This window comes from Pipistrellus kuhlii, unplaced genomic scaffold (genome assembly GCF_014108245.1).
Source record: "Pipistrellus kuhlii isolate mPipKuh1 unplaced genomic scaffold, mPipKuh1.p scaffold_m20_p_1, whole genome shotgun sequence".
Lineage (NCBI taxonomy): Eukaryota > Metazoa > Chordata > Mammalia > Chiroptera > Vespertilionidae > Pipistrellus > Pipistrellus kuhlii.
In genome coordinates this window covers 162,053,386-162,070,200 of record NW_023425404.1, presented here as the reverse complement: position 1 = coordinate 162,070,200, position 16,815 = coordinate 162,053,386, and the positions used below count along the sequence as shown (strand labels likewise).

The 16,815-nt window shown below is 32.2% G+C and overlaps 1 protein-coding gene across 7 annotated transcripts in view; it reads right to left on the bottom strand.

Moving 5' to 3' along the window:
* The window catches only part of EPHA5 (EPH receptor A5), a 299,923-nt gene that overhangs the window by 46,455 nt on the left and 236,653 nt on the right, over positions 1-16,815 (bottom strand). For 5 of the 7 annotated variants that reach the window (XM_036415115.2, XM_036415123.2, XM_036415135.2 and 2 more), the window contains 4 exons: positions 13,115-13,180; positions 3,077-3,144; positions 1,666-1,791; positions 230-415 (listed from right to left, as the gene is read on the bottom strand). In XM_036415115.2, coding sequence (XP_036271008.1) covers positions 230-415; positions 1,666-1,791; positions 3,077-3,144; positions 13,115-13,180 — 446 coding nt within the window. The remainder of the gene's footprint in view (positions 1-229; positions 416-1,665; positions 1,792-3,076; positions 3,145-13,114; positions 13,181-16,815) is intronic. The other 2 variants (XM_036415125.2, XM_036415130.2) reach the window with 1 other exon arrangement.

The following is a 16,815-nucleotide window of genomic DNA, read 5'->3' as shown; positions in this document are numbered from 1 at the left end:
ATTAATGGTAACTGAGTTAATACATATGTATTAAAAACATAAATAAAAATTTAAGTTTATTGAAGATCAGCTTTGATCAGAATCTACATACAGGACAATTCTTACTTATATTAGATAAATTATTAATAACATTACTATGGCTCAACCTTGAAATTAATAAGCTAATAGAAGAAACCCAGATATTCATGATACATACACACATGCATTAGTAATTTGCGGTTGTACTTACTTTTGGTCACTACACCTTCTAAGTGGATGATGTTAGGATGATCAAACTGCCCCATGATACTTGCTTCACCCAGGAAATCTCTACGTTGCTTTTCAGTATAGCCTACTTTAAGGGTTTTGATTGCCACAGGTAATTCTCTTTTTCCTGGAAGTTTCAAACGTCCACTACAAACTTCACCAAATTCACCTTATGACAAAAATAGAAAAAAGTATACAAAGTCATTTGAAATCCTTAATCTAACGCTATATAATAAAAGCCTATTATTTAAATAGACTGAACAGCAGATTGACCAGTGGAACGACCAGTTGCTATGATGCTCACTGACCAACAGGGGGCAGATGCTCAATGCAGGCACTGTCCCCAGCCTCCAGGCCCCAGGTCAAACAAGGTGGGTGCCAGAAGGGTCCCCTGATCACCCCACCAGTTACCCCACATATTAGGCCTTATTGCTGGCCAGGCGTAAAACCCTATCCATGCACAAATTTTGTGCACTGGGTCTCTAGTAATAAAAAAAATAAAAAAAAAAGCACTCAGAATATCAAGGTATAGATGAAACAGAGTTAACAGGGGAGTCCAAACTTTGTTACCAATGTTAATAGAGATAAATGGTGCACTGGAAACAATAATCTATAAGTAATCATAAAACACTATCAGTGTTATTGGTTTCATCCATCTCACCAACAAAAAACTTAATGGAAATGATACAACAAAATTAAATGGAATTGACTTAAATACTTTCCTTTTTCCTTCCCCCCCCCCTCTCCCTTCTATTCTAGTAGTGCCATTAATGAGAAGAGAAAGGGAGAAAAGATTATGGTAGGACAAATCTTTTTTTAGGAAAACAATTGTAAGGAAGAGATGTTCATAAATAGAATAACCGGGTGCTTAAATTATGTAAATATTTCCAGAATTACAGCTTATATATGTATATGTATAAAAACAAACAGTAGATGGTGAAGCACTATGTTTGAATATATTGCTGGTTTATTTATTTTTTATTTCATAAGCTGGACACTTGCTGATTGAAATGTGAGCTACACAGAAGGTAGCATTAAAATATGATTAATTATATACCACTTTGAGAGCGAGTCAGTTACAAAAGATCAAAAACATTTTGTATTAGCTTGGCCAGTGTTGTTCAGTGGTTGAGTATCCACTCATGCACAAGAGGTCATTGGTTCCATGCCCAGTCAGCGCACATGCCCAGCAGGGGGCATGAAAGAGGCAGCCAATCTATGTTGATGTTTCTCTCTCATCCATGTTCCTATCTCTCTCTACTTCTCTCTTCCTCTCTTTCTAAAATCAATAAAAACATATTTAAAATTAAAAAACACACAAAAATTCGGTATTAGATCACAATAATGACATATTACATTTACATTAAATCTTATCATTAAACACAAGTTAAAAAGTGTGATTTAAACACACTGTGATACCTGCTCCAATCACTCTTTCAATGGTGATGCATGAAGCTTCTATCTCCTTGGCAAATTCATGGACAGCTTGATTGGGATCCTCATAGGTATGTGGATCAATGTAAGTTCTTACTCCTGGCAGTTTAACTGTGAAAATAAACGGGCATTAAAATACAAGTGCTTATGCTGGATGAGTGAAATGATGTGGTTTAAATCCCTAATCCCTATAAGTGTATTGAGCTATAAGAACAGAGCCTCTCCTGAATTATAGGAATCATTTGTTCAGCTATGTCATTTTTATAATTTTGAAATCTGAATAGCTGGCAGGTACCGAAAATGTACACATGGTGATATATATATGAGTAAAAGCATCATTCAACACCAATGTTTTACAGAGTTAGTCTCTGAGACAAATAAAGAGAGTTTCCTTTACTAAAGGGGACAATAAAATGTTAATGGTTTACTTGTTCGTTTGTTAGTCTTAATCCCACTTAAATTATCATCAGAGATGACTGATTTTTGGTTTTACAAAAAATAATTTAAAATACATTTTCAGGTGTTTTGTCAATATGACTTATAGAACAGTCAAAAGGAAAAGATGCTCTACTTCCCACTCTACCTGTTACTCCACATACTGTTATGTTCCAAGAGCCTCAGTTTCATCGTATTTAAAAGCTACCAACATCTGCCTCACAGTGTTGTTTTTTTTTTAGGATAAATAAGATTAATCTCGATATTATGGAAATGAACTCAATGTTTTACATCATGACTTATGGCTTTAGTGACTGGCTTTAGTGGGCACAAAATAGCGACAAAAATAAAAGAAACACTTTTTGTCATTTACTTGATGAAACAGCTCATGCTGCAATGTTAATGACAAAAGGAACATATTAAAATGCCATTAATTAGAAACTATTTACTAATTTTTAAAGCTCATTGTTAAAACTTTAATTTTTGCATTTCTTAAAAATACAGGACTATTCAAGTCATTGGAACCAAGGTTGCTGCCACAGGATCTGCTCAGGGAAGGTCCTGTTATAATGCTGCAAAAAAAAATACTGAGAAATTTCATCCCTGTCATCTGGTGGTGTGACTTAACAACAGATGTCTACTGAATATATTGCTAGTGTTTATTATTAACTTAGATATTTGGTTTGAAAAATAAAAGCTTTATATTAAGCAAAAAGTTTTTATTTTAATGATTATAATCAAAGTATGTTTTAAAGAACTGAGCACACAATCTCTCTGTTGCTTAGAATCAGCCGCAGTGCCCCACCCTTATATGCTTTACAGAAATGTAACAAAACACATTTTTAAATCAATAAATATTTCGGTCAGTTAATAGAAATCTTGTGTGTGAAAAAAACACACACACCATAATAATAATCTGTCCCTGACATTGTGCACTTTTGAGTTTTTACAATTTGCTTACTGTGCCCATTATGAAAATGCATCTTTTCCTCTTCTGGGTCTTGTTTTGCCTTGCTGTAACCACACCGCCTGGAACAGAGTAAGCTGCAGTTAGCTCCATCTCCAATGGGTGAATCACATCAAGCCGGGAACGTGCAACACAATTGAAATGATTGCAACCCTAACTGATTTTCACACTAGTGGTGTGAAATAATACCAATACTCTTTTTTGGTCACATTACTCCCAGGCATCTTCAAACTACGGCCCGCGGGCCACATGCGGCCCGCAGAGGAGTCTGATCCGGCCCGCCAGGTATTTTGGGCAGTGAGCGCAGCCGAGGTGTTACAGTAGAAATTAGTAGTTCATATAGTCCGGCCCTCCAGCTCTCTGAGGGACCGTGATCTGGCCCCCACTTTAAAAAGTTTGAGGACCCCTGTTAGCCAATAGCCCTCTCTCACTCCTTGTCATATTTTACTGAAAGTCTAATCTATCCATCTCATTTTAACTTCTCTTCAACATACATCTAGCAGCAAGCATGCTTCTATTCCACTTTCTCTGTTATTTATTTATTTTTTTGCCAGCTCCAGAAGTCACTGACTACTTTTTCTCAGGATGAACAGTTCAAAATGTGTCTGATTCATTAGTCTCCCTCCTCAGCTCCTTACTCTATCATTTAAATTTTCTCTTCTTACGGAATCATTAGTTGCTGCATGAGCTCTTTTCCACTCACATCCCCTCAGATCACCATCAAATTGACCACCACCTGCCCTCTCTCTCAGCCTCACTCTCCAAATCAATTTCTCCTGTTTGTTTTTTCTCATCCACTCCCCAGTTTGAGTTCTTTTGACCTGCTTCTAGTACCTACAACCATCTGTCCTTCAAAGTTTCACTAATGACATATTCACATCTAAATATAATAACTTTTCCTTAGTTTTTAAGCATTCTGATGGACTGAAATCCCTACTTTTTTATTTAATTTTTAAAAATTTTTTTTTGTTCCTTTCTTCATTTATGCCAGAAGGTCCTCTACATGAACTTCTCGGTTCTCTCCTATCAATCCATCTATTCCCATCAAGTAAATTAATACCATGTAGTACCTCTGGTTGAATTCTTTTGAAACTTATGCTCTTATTTATCATAGATTTATTTTATAGATATATATATATTCATTGGCATTCATACTCAATAAATTTGATATGTTACATAATTAACCATATAATATTAAAATAACTGACAAAAATGAAAATATTTAAATTATTTTAGTGATGCTCCAAGGCTATGAATTTACTATTTACAAGCTTTCATAACAAAATTGAGTTTATTAAATAAAAAACTTCCATTTATTTTTGTATAAGGAAAATATAGCCAAAGTGATAGATTGACAAAATATTTTCATTACGTTGGTTGAAAATTACTATAAAAGAAATGTCCAGTTGACAATTGGCATGTACTAATGAGGACTCGTTCATGATACACATTCAAGGATGTTTAGTAAGTCTAAATATATGTATATTTTAGTATAAAAATAAAACCTATTTTATTCTACATTATTTCTTAGCAAATAAAATAGATAACGTTCCATAGCTTTGTGCAATTTTTGAAAAGAAATTGTCTTTATTTTATCATCTTAAAGAACTGCCAATTTATTAGTGAATTACAGCTAGTTATATTTAAATTTGTTTAAACTAATATATTTAACATATATAGTGTTCTTGGGTGAGGAATAATACACAATCTGGATCTAGTGGCTTTTCAAGTTTTATTCATAACATTTAGGTACATTTGTCATTCAAGAACCCTTTAGACATCTTGAAATATCTCACCATAGTGAAATGAAAAGAAGAAACAAATAAAATGATATTGCAATTATATTTTGCAAATTGATCTACTCAGGTTGACATTTCAATTATTCTAAAATATTGTTCATAGTTTCATAGATGATATTTTTTCAATCTTTATGTATATGCCTGTGAAGTTAATGATACCTTTATTTTTACCAATGCTTTAAATACAATGGTGTGAAATCATCCTAAGATTTATTTATTTAAATAACATTGACAAAATTTTTTTCTAAAGGTAATTCTAAGGAGTCTTAAAAAGTATACAAGTTCCTGCAGTTTATATTAGAAAAGAAATATCCTGTTATTTTTTGTTCTATTTCTTTAAAAAAAAATGTCACTGGGTTTTTGAAGGTTTGATGTGACTGTATTAAATTGTTATATTTTTTGTAGTGAAATGGACATTTTAATGATGTTGATTTTTTTTTCAACCCATAAAAATGGAATATAGTTTCATTTTATTGTGTCTATTTCAATCTTGTCTATTAATGCTTTGTAGTTTTCAGTATATAGGTCCTTCAAATCCTTTGTTAAGTTTATTCCTAAGTATTTTATTATTTTTGTTGCAATTTCAAAATATTTTTTAAATTTCTTTTCCTGAAATTAATGGAGTACTATTCAGCCATAAGAACAGATGAAATACTGCCATTTGAGACAACATGGATGGATCTTGAGACTAACATGCTAAACAAAAGAAAAAGTTAAGAATCGTATCACTCCTAGGTGGGGTATAAAACTGAAAGCAACAAATGAACATAGAAGAAAAACAAGCAAAAACCCATAGGCATAGTCAACAGTACGGTGATTACTAGAAGGAAGAAGGTTTGGGGTACGAGAGGGTAAAGGAGATCAAGTATATGGTGACAGAAGATTTGACTTTGGGTTGTAATATACAGATGAATCAAAGATTTGTACACTTGGATCCTACATAATCTTATTAACCAAGGGCACCCCGATAAATTTAATAAAAAAGAAAACAACCATTTCATCTTCAACTTCACCTTCAAAAAAATTAAGCTTTCAAACTTGTTTCCTCAAATAGTTTTTTATCATTAAATACCTTATAAATACTTAAATCACATGCACAGTCCTCATATAAAAATGGAAATAAAACTTTGGATCTCATCAAAAAAGTGATTTGGGAATACCTTGGTAAGAAGAAGTTGACATTTTAATACCTGGGGTGAGATTCAGAAGGGCAAAAGAGGTTATTTTTGTTTGTTTGTTTGTTTTTTGTTTTTTGTTTGTTTTGTTTTGTTTCTGTTTTTTTTTTTTTACTATGGGCATCTCTAGAACTCTATAATATATACTGTTGCATGTCATATTAACATATAAATTAAGTTCTGGAACTTTCCCCCAAAGTATCATTTGAACAAGTTACAGCAAGATCAACAAGTAATAGTGCAGCTGGCAAAGCCTGGCACTCATGGAGTGGATCAGCCTCACTAACAAGGCATCTCGGGAAGCCTGTTCATTCAGTGTCATCTTCTGTACCTGATCCAGGTGCATAATTTTAAACCATCAGACAGACAGTCAATAAACATGCCATTCTGTGCATCAATCACACCAGCTACATTCTAGAACCATTTTTTTTGACAGAAAATAAACAGTTTCTTCATTTTGCTTCCTATCACAATTTTAATAAGCTTCATATCATTGTACTAAAAATATCTGTAGTGTTGTAATTAGAGAAATTATCTTGTAGTCATTTATGCTTTTTCTTCTAGAAAACAATGCTGTTATATTTTTAGTAGTAGAGATGAGCATGAGAAATTATATAAAAGGTAGGTATAACTAATATTCATTAATATTTACTAAGAAATCCTAAAGAGATACGTAATATATAAATACAGCAATGCCTTTATAGGTAATATAGAAATCAACCTACTTCCCTCTCACACCATCATAAGAATTAGAATAACTCATCCTTGATGATATTAATGCTGATCTTAAAATCTAAAGATCATAGATTTTAAGATCATAAAATCTCAGCCATAACATCCTAAATTTGGATATTTGAAATGTCCACTACACATGAAATAGTAAATAATAATATTTATGTAGAGATGGATATGCTAATGAGTAAATTGGTTGTTAGATGCAAATTAAGGATTTGATAATACATTTGAAGCATAAATGCCAAGTGGACCAGAGCACAAAGTGATACACAGAATCAGTGATTTACTAAATGTCAGCCTTGTGCCAATGAGGAGAGATGAGTAAATGGAATAGCCTGAAAAGAGTGTAGATTCTTACTCAATTACAGCTGCCACAGAATTTTATGTTCCCATTCCTAGCCTACAAAAATAAAAACTGGATATACACTCTTTCACCTTAATTCTAAATAAGGTGGGGAGGGGTGGAACGGTGGGAGGAGGGGTTTTGCATTTTGATGTTTTTAAAAGAGCGAACATAAATAGTTCAAGATCAGAAATGACCACTCAGTTATGTATTGTTCCTCTGTTTTCCAAATTTATTAAGGAATACTTTCCTTATACTTTAATACAAAAAATATTTAAAAGGCAACAAATTGCACTAAACATTAGATTATATATATTTTGTTTATGGAAAATAAAAGCTGCTTGTAACCTTAGCCTCCTTTAAAAAACACATTTCTCCATCTATGTACCCTCGCTTGTTCTGACATAATGACTTCAACCACTGCACAATGTTGTAGGTAAGAATGTATTGCTGGAATCTTGAAAATAATAAGTTACAACTTCTTGGGAAATAGTTTAACTTTTTCATTTCAGTATTCTCTCCAACTGAACCAAGGTAGTTTTAATTAAAACTCAGCTAACTAAGCCTCATAAAATAAAGAAGTATATAGACATTAGCTTATTAATACATCTAATAAATACTGGAAATAGATTGTTTTGTTTTACGGGAGCACATTCTTTAATAAGAATGTCAGTGAAATGCAGTAAAATTGGACACCTAATATTTAGGCTGCCTTACTAGCAGGGCCTTAAGACTCTCATTCATATAGTTCTCATTTGTATACACAAATACTGGGATTCTGAGTTCCTTACAGATATAAGTCATAAAAAAATGCAACTGATCTATTATTGTTTACTAAAAATTTTTGAAACATAATTTTCTTGATTGTGGGATTGCAATAGTAATTATACTGCATAAATGGGGACACAGATTACTAGGTTCCCATCATAGATTCTATCAAGAACAATAACTACTCATCGATGAATGACAATGTGAGAAGCTAGCTTATTTTTTATCTTATTTCTTAAATGTTATTTTTATTTCCATATCCTAAAAGACAAAGAAAAAAACACATTAGAAATAACACATTCCAAAATAGTGCAGTGCATATGAATTTGGCAATTGTTCACTAATGAACTATTCAAATCCTTTTAGAATTAGCAATAATAGGGAGACTTGAGCAATTTTAAATACTTCAATAAATTCAAAGATGAATCATAGAGTTTTCAATATTGAGTTGGATTTTAATTGACTTAGAAATTCAATATAAAGATACATTAATAAAGTATGATATTTGTAGACTGAATCCCCCTGTTTTCAGTTATTTTGTTCTAATACTAAAATAGATATTTTTTTCTATTAATTTTTAAATTATTGCATAATGTGACTATTGGATATCTTGAATACAGTAGGTCCACTTAATATTTCTTATTGTCTAAGATTCTCTAGAAAAAGAATTTTGGAGCAACATGCCCAGCAAGTCATCAATTATAATTTAATATATTCTATAAATAATAGGTTAAGCTCACATATGCCTGCTATGAGCACTTTAAATAGGGTCTAGAATTATTACAACGGATGACTTCATTCTTTATGCCCTTTTCCTAATTTTATAAAGTAAATTAGTCCATCCACATCACTCTCAAGCAGAAATTTTATGAAAATAAAGAAAATAATCTGTGTTAAGTGTATGTGGAAAAAAAAAATTGGCTTACTTCAAATTCCAAGTTAAGTTCAGTTAATATAGAGGAAGAAATATGGCTCACTGAAAAATTAATATAGTAGTTAATGTTTTAATGTATTCAGGATACTTTTGTCAGTAAAATTTGTTTCTGTATGTAATATCTGAATTATAAGAGAAGATAGTTCATCCCTGTGTTTCTGATTAAAGATATTTTTAAAAATTATAAAAAAATAAAGTGATTGTCTAAAATCACAAGCAAGGTAAATAAACACATTAAGAACAAAATATATTTACTTTTATAATATCAAACTCTACTTCCTTTGCCACTTAAGTTTCTCAGAAGCAGTAAGTAATATGAAAACATGGGAAAACATAAAAACTTACAAATGAAGAAACTAGTTTGACACAATGGAATACTACTCTGCTGTAAAAAGGAAAAACATTTACTCTTTGCAACAGCATGGATGGACCTGGAGAACATTATGCTGAGTGAAATAAGCCAGTCAGGGAAAGTCAAGTTCTATATGATTTCACTATGTGAATTTAATCAACAAATTGATCTACCAAGCAAAAACAGAGACAGACTCATAGATGGAAAAAAGGCAGATGGTTTGGGTGGGATAGTGAACATATTGAGCAAAAAAGAAAAAAAAGAGAGAGAGAATTCATGGACATGGACAACATTGTGTTGATTGTGGGGTGGAAGAGGGCAGAGATAGGATAAATGATGGAAAAAATAAAATAAAATAAAATAAAATAAAATAAAATAATTAAATAAAATTAAATAAAAATTAATTAAAATTAATTAATTAAAGATAAAACTACTTTGGGGCCCTGGCATATTTCAGATTGACATATAATAATTATTATACTATAAATATATATTTATTTCTGTAATAATAAACACAAATGAATATAAAAAGATAAATTATGTTATTTATAATGTTATATTTGAAATTATACACATTAAAATCTTATTTACATTAAAAACAATGAATTCAAGCCCTAGTTAGTTTGGCTCAGTGGATAGATCATTGGCCTGTGCACCAAAGGGTCCCAGGTTCGAGTCTGGTCAAGGGCATGTATGTGGTTTCAGGCTTTTACCCGACCCAGTTCCTGGTTGGGGCTCACGCAGGAGGTAACCAATTCATGTGCTTCTTTCACATCAATATTTCTCTCTGTTTTTCCCTTTCTCTCTAAAAATCAATGGAAAAATATCCTCAGGTGAGGACTAAAGAAATAAACAAACAACTTCAACACTGAATGTTTATAAATATAGATTTTTAAAATATTGAAATTATGTTTAGTCTCAAGCCAGTTGTGATGGCATAAAGTCAAAGATCACTAATAAAAAATACCTCTGTTAAAATGTAGGCAGTCTTGGAGATAGGATGCCAAAAATCTAGGCATATGTGTTTCATTCAGAAATATTATAGAAATATTTTCCATCACTGGGTAGATTTCAGTAAAAGCAGGAAAATATTTGAAATATCACCATTATGTGTATTTGTACAGATTGTACAACAATGTGGGAAGCCAGAATAATGAAAAGTAATTTGAGATCAAAGGTGGCATCATGTAATTACCAGTTTCATCTTATAAATGGCACATCATACATTTGAAAAATAACAGAGCAAAGCTGCATTGAAGAAACAAAGATCCATATCAATGGTTGTGAAATTATGCTTTTCAGTCCCTGAAATTTCCACAAGGCATATCAAGGTACTTCTAAAAGCCAGTATATTTACAATAGGTAATTTTCATGTTTATGCATTGCATTATATTAAGGTCAAACTAACCAAATAAATATTCATAAATAGCCTTTCAAAAAATAAAAGACAAAAGATTCCAAATATTCCAAATATCTAACAATCTCTGTTTTATAAATGTAAGTATATCTTCTCAAAAATGACAATGATAGAATGCTCCTCGGGAATTATTTATGTGTTAATTGAAAAACGCTGCTATGATTTCACATACAAAATCAGGTGACAAGATATAAGGTCAACTCCTCAGTATTTTGCTGACTCTACCAAAAAAACTATTTTTATCAGCCTTATTTTACACTTTCTAAGGTTGTTTTCTCTCTAAAGGCATCAGATTAAAGCCTTTAGATTAAGCAAAGTATCTTCAACTAAAACCTCATAGTAAGTTTAAATTATAAAGCACAGCAATAAATGCATTTTTTAGTTTCCATTCTTCCCTGGTTATAATTTTGGATAACTTTCTTACTGTCTAATTTATGTAATCTCAATCTTTTCTTTTGCTTTCATGTGTTTTGTTTTATTAAAATGCATTAAAAATTATGACTTCCACAAATCTTTCTTTAAAAAAAATACACAACTGCTAGCATGTTACTGGGTATCTAAGTGCGCACACACACACACACACACACACACACACACACACACACACACAGGCTCTGCCTCCACAGTTACTAACATTATTTGAAAAACGACCTTAGGAAACTGATTTGGTCTTAGGTTTCCTGGTGTGTTCTTTGTGAAGGCAGAGTTCTGCCTTCCTCCCTTTCCTCTTTTATTTTATAAACTCCCTGAAATCAACAACACAGCAGGAAGTTATATATATATTTTTTTAATCAAGCATTTGAAACCCAGCTAAAGTTAGTTTTTGCTAATACTTTCTAAATCATGTCTTCATAAATATTCATACTCCCACTAAGATATCTTTAAGATTTTGTTCAAGGAAAGTCCGGATGTCAAGGATGTCAATTTTCCTTCCAAGATATAAATTCTGTCTGTTCTGCTTTGGTGATGATTTATCTCTTTTGCACTATTCTCCAGACTCAATGACTTTTTTATAGAGAAAAAAAATCACAGTGTAAAGCCATTTATATTATACTTTAGCCATTGACAGATTTCAGGGGTTTATGATTTATCATTGAAACCCCATGAACATATAAGTATTTTCCTAAGTAAATTAAATAATTTGAAACAAATCTGTAGTTTCACATCAACTTAATTTTTTTTCAAATAGCAAAAATTCAAAATGTTGAGAAAAAACTTTCTAAATTTCATCAATCTATGTTTGTTGACTGTCTCTTGTTCTCAGATTATTGGTATCCATTGCTCCACTTCTCACATTTATACATGTGTGCACACAAATTCCTACTACAGATTTTTCAAACATTAAATATTAATTTACACCTACAGAATACAAGTAACAATTTAAAATGCCACAAGGCAACCCTATAATTCTCTAAAATACACTTCAGAACAGCTGCTCTTGGCAGATTTTGACTACAAATAACAACACATTAGCATGGAGATTTAAATTCTAATCTAGAAAGAAATTATTTGGAGTATTTCACTTTTTTAAAATATATTTTATCAATTTTAGAAAAGAATGGAGAGCAAGATGGAGAGATAGAAACATCAATGATGAGAGAGAATCAGTGATTGGCTGCTTTCTGCACTCCCCGTACTAGGGATCAAGCCTGCAACCAGAGCATGTGCTCTGGCCTGAAGATGAACTGTGACCTCCTGGCTTATAGTTCGACGCTCAATCGCTGAGCAATGCCGGCCGGGCTAGGGTATTTCACTTTTTACAAGGTTGTTCATGATTGGGACGAGTTCTTCTATATCTGTGAGTTCTCTGGTCTGAAGCTCTAGCCTACAGTTTATAGCTGTAACCCAGAGACATATTTAGGATTTGCAAACTGAGGATATCTCATTTGGACAGTAATCCTTAAAATGTGCATATTTTTTACTTCACTAGAATTAAATTAAGAAAATAACTTCTACTGTCTGAAATAATTCAAGCTTAAACATATTAAGTAAGCTATTTAAAGTTCCATGTGGTTCTGTGCTCCAATGCCACATGAATCCATGGTGATTATGAAAACAGAAGATCCCAGTTATGTTATAGTCTTTCCATGGTTCTGGGAGACAAAGATGATTTCCCCTTGACAGAAGTAGCATGCTACTTCCATGTATGATATGGTTTTAATCTTAATGGAACAACAAAAACAGTGACATGTTAAATGTAAAACAGATGCTACACCCTTACCACTTCGTGGGTGAAAATAAGGACCACAGTAAAAGCCTTGGGAGAGAAGTATAAATGCTTGGCGTAGGGATGATGGGCTATATGTACATTTTATTTGAAATTATTTATTGTGGAATCACTTAAGATTCCCCCTGGAAATCAATTTCATTCTATTCTTCCATTCAAGTGTAACTGGCATGCTAACTGTTAAAATGTACACAAATGGGGGGGGGGAAATAGGAGGAATGCTGGCGATAATACACGTAGGTGGGACATCACGTGGGAGTGAAAGTGGGAGGGAACACTAACCATATTAGGCTTGGATGGGCAACAGCGCAGAGGGAAGAAGCCCTTCCACAGCCACATTCGCAGCAACTGAAAAGCAAACAAGAAAGCCCAGGATAAGGAAGAGATCCCACTCCCTCGATATAGCACAAAGACACTACGTATTTACACAGGTGTCTGCTTTGCTTTTCAAAATTACAAATTCCTAAATGCATACAATTAAATTTTCCCACAATGCCCTTCAAATTAAGAAGTGTTTCATGGAATTAAGAAATACAGAACTGTACTAAATAGTTATTTTTATTTTACATAAAATGCTGATTCAGTAAGGACATAAGGAACTAATACATTTGCTTATGCAATGAATATAGAAATGCAAAAATATGTAAGCCTATTTAAATATATATCTCCTCCAGAATTCCGGCAAACTTTAAATTCAGAAGACATTTTAAATAGCCCCTCAAATACATGTTTTGCATACAGCTTACCCATTTCAGCTGGAGAACAATGTCTTACTCATTTGACCCACTGATTTCTTATGCCAGTGGAATTATTCATCAAAGCCTATTGAAAATGCTATGCGTACGTGACTTCAATCACTTATGGAAGGCTTCCAATTTAAATTTACATTTTCAGATTTTAAAAAAATGCATCTCTAAATATATATCTGCAGAACTATTGCTATTTTAAAAATGAGCAAGCTATATATAATACATGCACTTTCTGGATATCAAAACATTCAAGATTATTTTAAAATGCTCACATATTTATAGTAAAAAAAAAAAAAAAAAAAAAAAAAAAAAAAAACAGAAAAACCCACAAGTAAACTGTCTAATAAAAGCACTTTATTGTGGGAAACCACATAAACTGATGGCAGAATACAACACAGAATTATTTAGTGCTTCAACACATTCACCTTTAAGTATATTCTATGGATAGCATTTCTAGTTATTTCGAAAGAACTGCAAACAAGCTTAGTAATGGACCAGCAAGTTTAGGCTTTTGTCCAAAATCTGCCTATTTTGAACTTTAATTCCTTGACATGTATCTACTCTATTTTATATCAAATAATAAGAAAATAAAATATAATGCTAGAGAAGGTAGAAAAGTAATTCTAAATAAAATTCCAATATATTTTTTCAAAGAAAAAGTGGGCAGTGTTCCATATATATTCTTTGAGGTATTAATGATGTTTTGTTTTTAAATTTATTTTTAATTTTTAAAAAATATATATTTTTCTTATGCCAGTGCAATTATGTTAGAGAGGGAGAGAGAGAGATACCATCATCAATGATGAGAGCGAATCATTGATCAGCTGCCTCCTGCATGCCCCCCTGAAAATAGAGCCCACAACCCATGCATGTGGCCTCCTGGTTCATAGGCCTGACTGAAGCATTCATGATGTTTTAATTTTTGTGCTAATATGTGACAATTTGGTTATCACTAAAATGTAATTCTACTAAACAAAAATGGCTATATGACATTTATTTCCAGTTTGATCATTTGTATTTTAAAGAATATGCCAAATAATTATTCTCATTATGGAGATATTGAAAGTCAAAGTTTTTTAGTACTTCAAAATGGTAAAACAATGAGAAGCATTGCTTTTGTACATTTTGATATATTTCTTTATAATTATATTTATTTATTAGTGTAATTATAAGACATTTATTAATGTCATATAATTATTGATATATGTTAACATTCCCACTATTTCTGCTTGTATCAAAACTCAGATTAGGAGTTGGCAAACTATGGTCCATGGACCAATTCGAGCCTCCCACTTAATTTTGCAAATGCAGTTTTATTGGAACCAGTCACATCCATTACTTGTTTGTGGCTTCCCTGGAGTTGTATGGTCGAGTTGAGTAGTGAAAGAGAATATAGGGCCTGCAAAGCCTAAAACTTACTATCTGACTATTCAAAAAAGTCCACCTTTCTCTTTCCTTAGACTGGCAGTTTCTTTAGATGATGATGATTCTTTGATTATTTTTTCTTCTTCATCGTTTAAACATGATAAATGACAACCTGTAAGTAGTCAGTGATTCACTGTAACTGCTGTTAACTAACATTATGATTATCTCAACTTATTACTATGAAAATTTTGCATATATGTGTTAATTTCAAACAGCCCAGTTCCAACTCAATAAATAACAAATAAATTAACAATGGATTTTTATGAATGCACCGGATTGATTTTCAGTGATAAAAAAGATGATGTCATCTAATAATGTACAAACATCCTTCCAGATGTGGGTGTACAGGTTGGTAAAGTCAGGTAACAATGTGCTTAGGAAGGCAACAGTAACTGCATGTTGTGGCCATTACCTAATAGGATTCCCCTCATAATTGGTAAATGTTCTAAGACTCAAATAAGCACACTAATGACTCTATAAATAATAATATTTTACTCATTACTCTTAATTTTAAAAATTATAATAGGGTTCTTGTCTTAAAATTAGTACATACACATGCACACATATACAATTCACTTGTATACAAATCCACAAATTTTAGTCCTGAAAATTTTAAATAATCTTACCTATCTCTAGAATTCTGATTCATAGGTTTAGCAAAGTTTAATAAAAAAATCTGAAATCATGTAATATTCATTATTTGTATGTCTATCTTTTCTGAGAGTTTGTAACAGATTTTGTACTGATAGTTTATCTGACTTGTTTTAAGATGACATAAATAAATTTCCTTGAGTTATTAGTTAACCTCTTTGTATTTCAATTGACACACAAGAATCCTACTTCATAGGTTTTATGAAAATAAAGTGAGACGATATATATATTCACCTTGGTGAGTATCTGGCTGATTACATATTTTGGAGAAAAGTTATAATTACTGTTAGTAATATCATAATTAAAAGTGATAGAATAAATTATCATTACATCAGAGGAACTTAGATTTTTCATGATCCATATATTACCATGCTAATATTTCCATTGATAATATAACTAAATAACTAATTGCATTCAGACCAATTCATATAAATACAAAACGGGGAATGCAAATTTTTAAAGCCTAATTTTCCCAAAATACATTTTCTAAAAATTTAGTAATCAGAGCATACTGTGCATAAATGTGTTCTTCAGAACATTAAAAAGGAAGTATCTTTTCTATAAATATCTGAAGTGAGCTAGATCCTCTAAGTGATTTGGGTCCTTTAAATAACTTTTAAAATAACCCGGGCACCTCCACACCAGATGGTATAAAGTTCACGTTCTTTCCTTAATCAATAAGTGCTTGCAGAAGTACAGGTTGAAAATGCTCAGAAGCCTCAGAGGTAATTTAGAAATAGAAACCAAAAACGTGCTAAAAATAGCGGCTAATCTAATGTGTGTGAGCTGTGGTTCAGCACGGGCACATCTGCATCTCCCCCGTTTGCAGCACCTGGAGGCTGTGTCACTGCATGGAGCTGCAACAAGGTCATTACTATCCCAGGTTAAAACAGTTTAGGCCTTCTAGGCTTACGAAATCATTGGTCTTTGTTTTAAGGCTATTTTGATTTGTCCTTTGGAAGATTACAATATGATACCAGAAGCTTTCCAGGCCCAAAGAAGATTCAAATGAAATTACTTCAACCAGGCCTTCCTTAGAGCTGATCAATACACGTACAAAGTGTGTCAGGGTAAGTAAGGTAACCTTCCTCCTCCTGAAGCCAGGCGATTATAACTCCAGGAAAGGAATTCTCAAAGATGCTAGATCAGAGAAACAAG